Source organism: Eurypyga helias, unplaced genomic scaffold (assembly GCF_000690775.1).
Source record: "Eurypyga helias isolate BGI_N326 unplaced genomic scaffold, ASM69077v1 scaffold44460, whole genome shotgun sequence".
NCBI lineage: Eukaryota > Metazoa > Chordata > Aves > Eurypygiformes > Eurypygidae > Eurypyga > Eurypyga helias.
Genome location: NW_010228449.1, coordinates 378 through 601, shown reverse-complemented (window position 1 = coordinate 601; position 224 = coordinate 378). Strand labels below are relative to the sequence as shown.

Here is a 224-nt window from a genome sequence, read left to right as displayed (position 1 = left end):
CACCCGGTCACAAGAGGACACAGGGCTTTTTGGGTTTGGGCGGCACGGGGTTGAGCACGGCCCTCACCGCCTCGGTGAAGACATCCTTGATGCCCTCCTGGTTGAGCGCCGAGCATTCCAGGTACTTGACCGCCCGGATCTGCTTGGAGAGGCTGACGCCTTGCTGCGTGGTGATGGGCGCCTGGTTCTGCTCCTTGAGCCGCTTCATGGTCTCGGGGTGGTTC

General features: G+C 62.9%; 1 protein-coding gene across 1 annotated transcript in view; it reads right to left on the bottom strand.

The window, feature by feature from the left end:
* Positions 1-7: 7 nt before the first annotated feature.
* LOC104515301 (rho-related GTP-binding protein RhoG-like) overlaps positions 8-224 on the bottom strand; it is a gene marked incomplete at its 5' end in the record, with an annotated part of 591 nt that continues 374 nt past the window's right edge. The window contains one exon of the mRNA XM_010159223.1: positions 8-223. Coding sequence (XP_010157525.1) covers positions 8-223 — 216 coding nt within the window. The remainder of the gene's footprint in view (position 224) is intronic.